We start from the raw sequence: 1,438 nt of genomic DNA, 5'->3' as shown, positions 1-1,438 counted from the left end.
ATGCAGGGGACAGGAATCAGAGCAATGGGGAGGCATGAGCTATTTCTGTGTCCTCTCCTCACCATGCACACTATGATGGGTCTGGGTCTTGACACTAGGGGGCGCACCGGTCCTGTTTCTGAGGGGTAAAGGATGATCAGAGCTGTGACTGCAGAACTGGCACTGACTGTGCCCTCTGCTCAGGGCTCAAAACTGGGACCTCCCCACACCCTGATTCTACACAGCCCCTCCCATCCCCACCCCCCCTGACATCATCGGTCAGAGGCCTTTGACCCAGGGCCAGTGAGGGGTCAGAGAGCTGGGAGTCTCATTTGCATGGAAGGGCCCTCCCTCTCTCAGAGGATGAAGAGGGGAAGGGAGAGATTAGGGGAGGCTCTGCTCAGCTGTGGGGCCACAGAAGGCAGGATCGGTGCTGACCTCCACCATGGCCTGGTCCTTTCTCCTCCTCACCCTCCTCGCTCACTGCACAGGTGACTAAATGTGGGGACAGGGGAAAGGGACACACTTTCCTGGGAGGACAAAATGGGCCCTGCTTCTTCCTCTTGTCTCTAGACCATATCATCACCCTCTCTGTGTCTCTCCCCCTTCCAGGGTCCTGGGCTCAGTCTGTGCTGACTCAGCCGCCCTCAGTGTCTGGGGCCCTGGGCCAGAGGGTCACCATCTCCTGCACTGGAAGCAGCTCCAACATCGGAGGTGGTAATTATGTGAGCTGGTACCAACAACTCTCAGGAACAGCTCCCAAACTCCTCATCTATGGTAATAGCAATCGACCCTCGGGGGTCCCAGATCGATTTTCTGGCTCCAAGTCTGGCAGCACAGGCTCCTTGACCATCACTGGGCTGCAGGCTGAGGACGAGGCTGATTATTACTGCTCAGCGTGGGACAGCAGTCTCAGTGCTCACACAGTGCTCCAGACCTGTGGGGAAGTGACACAAAAACCTAGTTACTCATTTGTGAAGAGTGTGAATAACCCAGCAGCTGCGTGCTCAGCTTAGTCTGTAAGTTCTGCTTATTCTTTGGCTGATGCCCTGCGCCCTGGTCCATCCAGTTGCACCCCATAGGAGTGAGGCTCCTCCTCTCCCTTCTGTCCTCAAGGTCACTCAGATTAGTTCATTCATAGACAGATGGTCGCTATGGTACCAGAAAGTCCTTGTCCTCATGAACTATGAAAATTTACTTCCATGCTAGTTTATATTCATTTGTTGTCTTCTGATCTTTCAATGAGTGAAACATCTTCTCCGTTCTGAGCCTCTCGATGGGGCCTCAGCACTGTCCCTGCTCTGCTAGATGGGCAAATCAACTCTCTTTGCATCTGGTATCATTTTGCTTAGCTTTAACCAGATGACCAGTTTCGCTTATATGCTGATATTTGTGGGGAATACAGGAGACGTGCCGAACTGCAAATTGAGAAGGTGAAATAAAAACAATCTGCCCAGAG

At 53.1% G+C, this 1,438-nt stretch overlaps 1 gene segment (V, D, J or C); it reads left to right on the top strand.

Moving 5' to 3' along the window:
* Positions 1-313: 313 nt before the first annotated feature.
* On the top strand, positions 314-1,010 carry LOC106988733 (probable non-functional immunoglobulin lambda variable 1-50). The segment is given in 2 exon segments: positions 314-470; positions 592-1,010. Coding segments are annotated over 2 exon segments (450 nt in total).
* The last annotated feature ends 428 nt before the right edge of the window (positions 1,011-1,438 follow it).

This window comes from Acinonyx jubatus, chromosome D3, assembly GCF_027475565.1.
Source record: "Acinonyx jubatus isolate Ajub_Pintada_27869175 chromosome D3, VMU_Ajub_asm_v1.0, whole genome shotgun sequence".
Classification (NCBI taxonomy): Eukaryota; Metazoa; Chordata; class Mammalia; order Carnivora; family Felidae; genus Acinonyx; species Acinonyx jubatus.
Note: the sequence above shows the minus strand (reverse complement) of the source record. Positions and strands in the feature narration are given on the sequence as shown.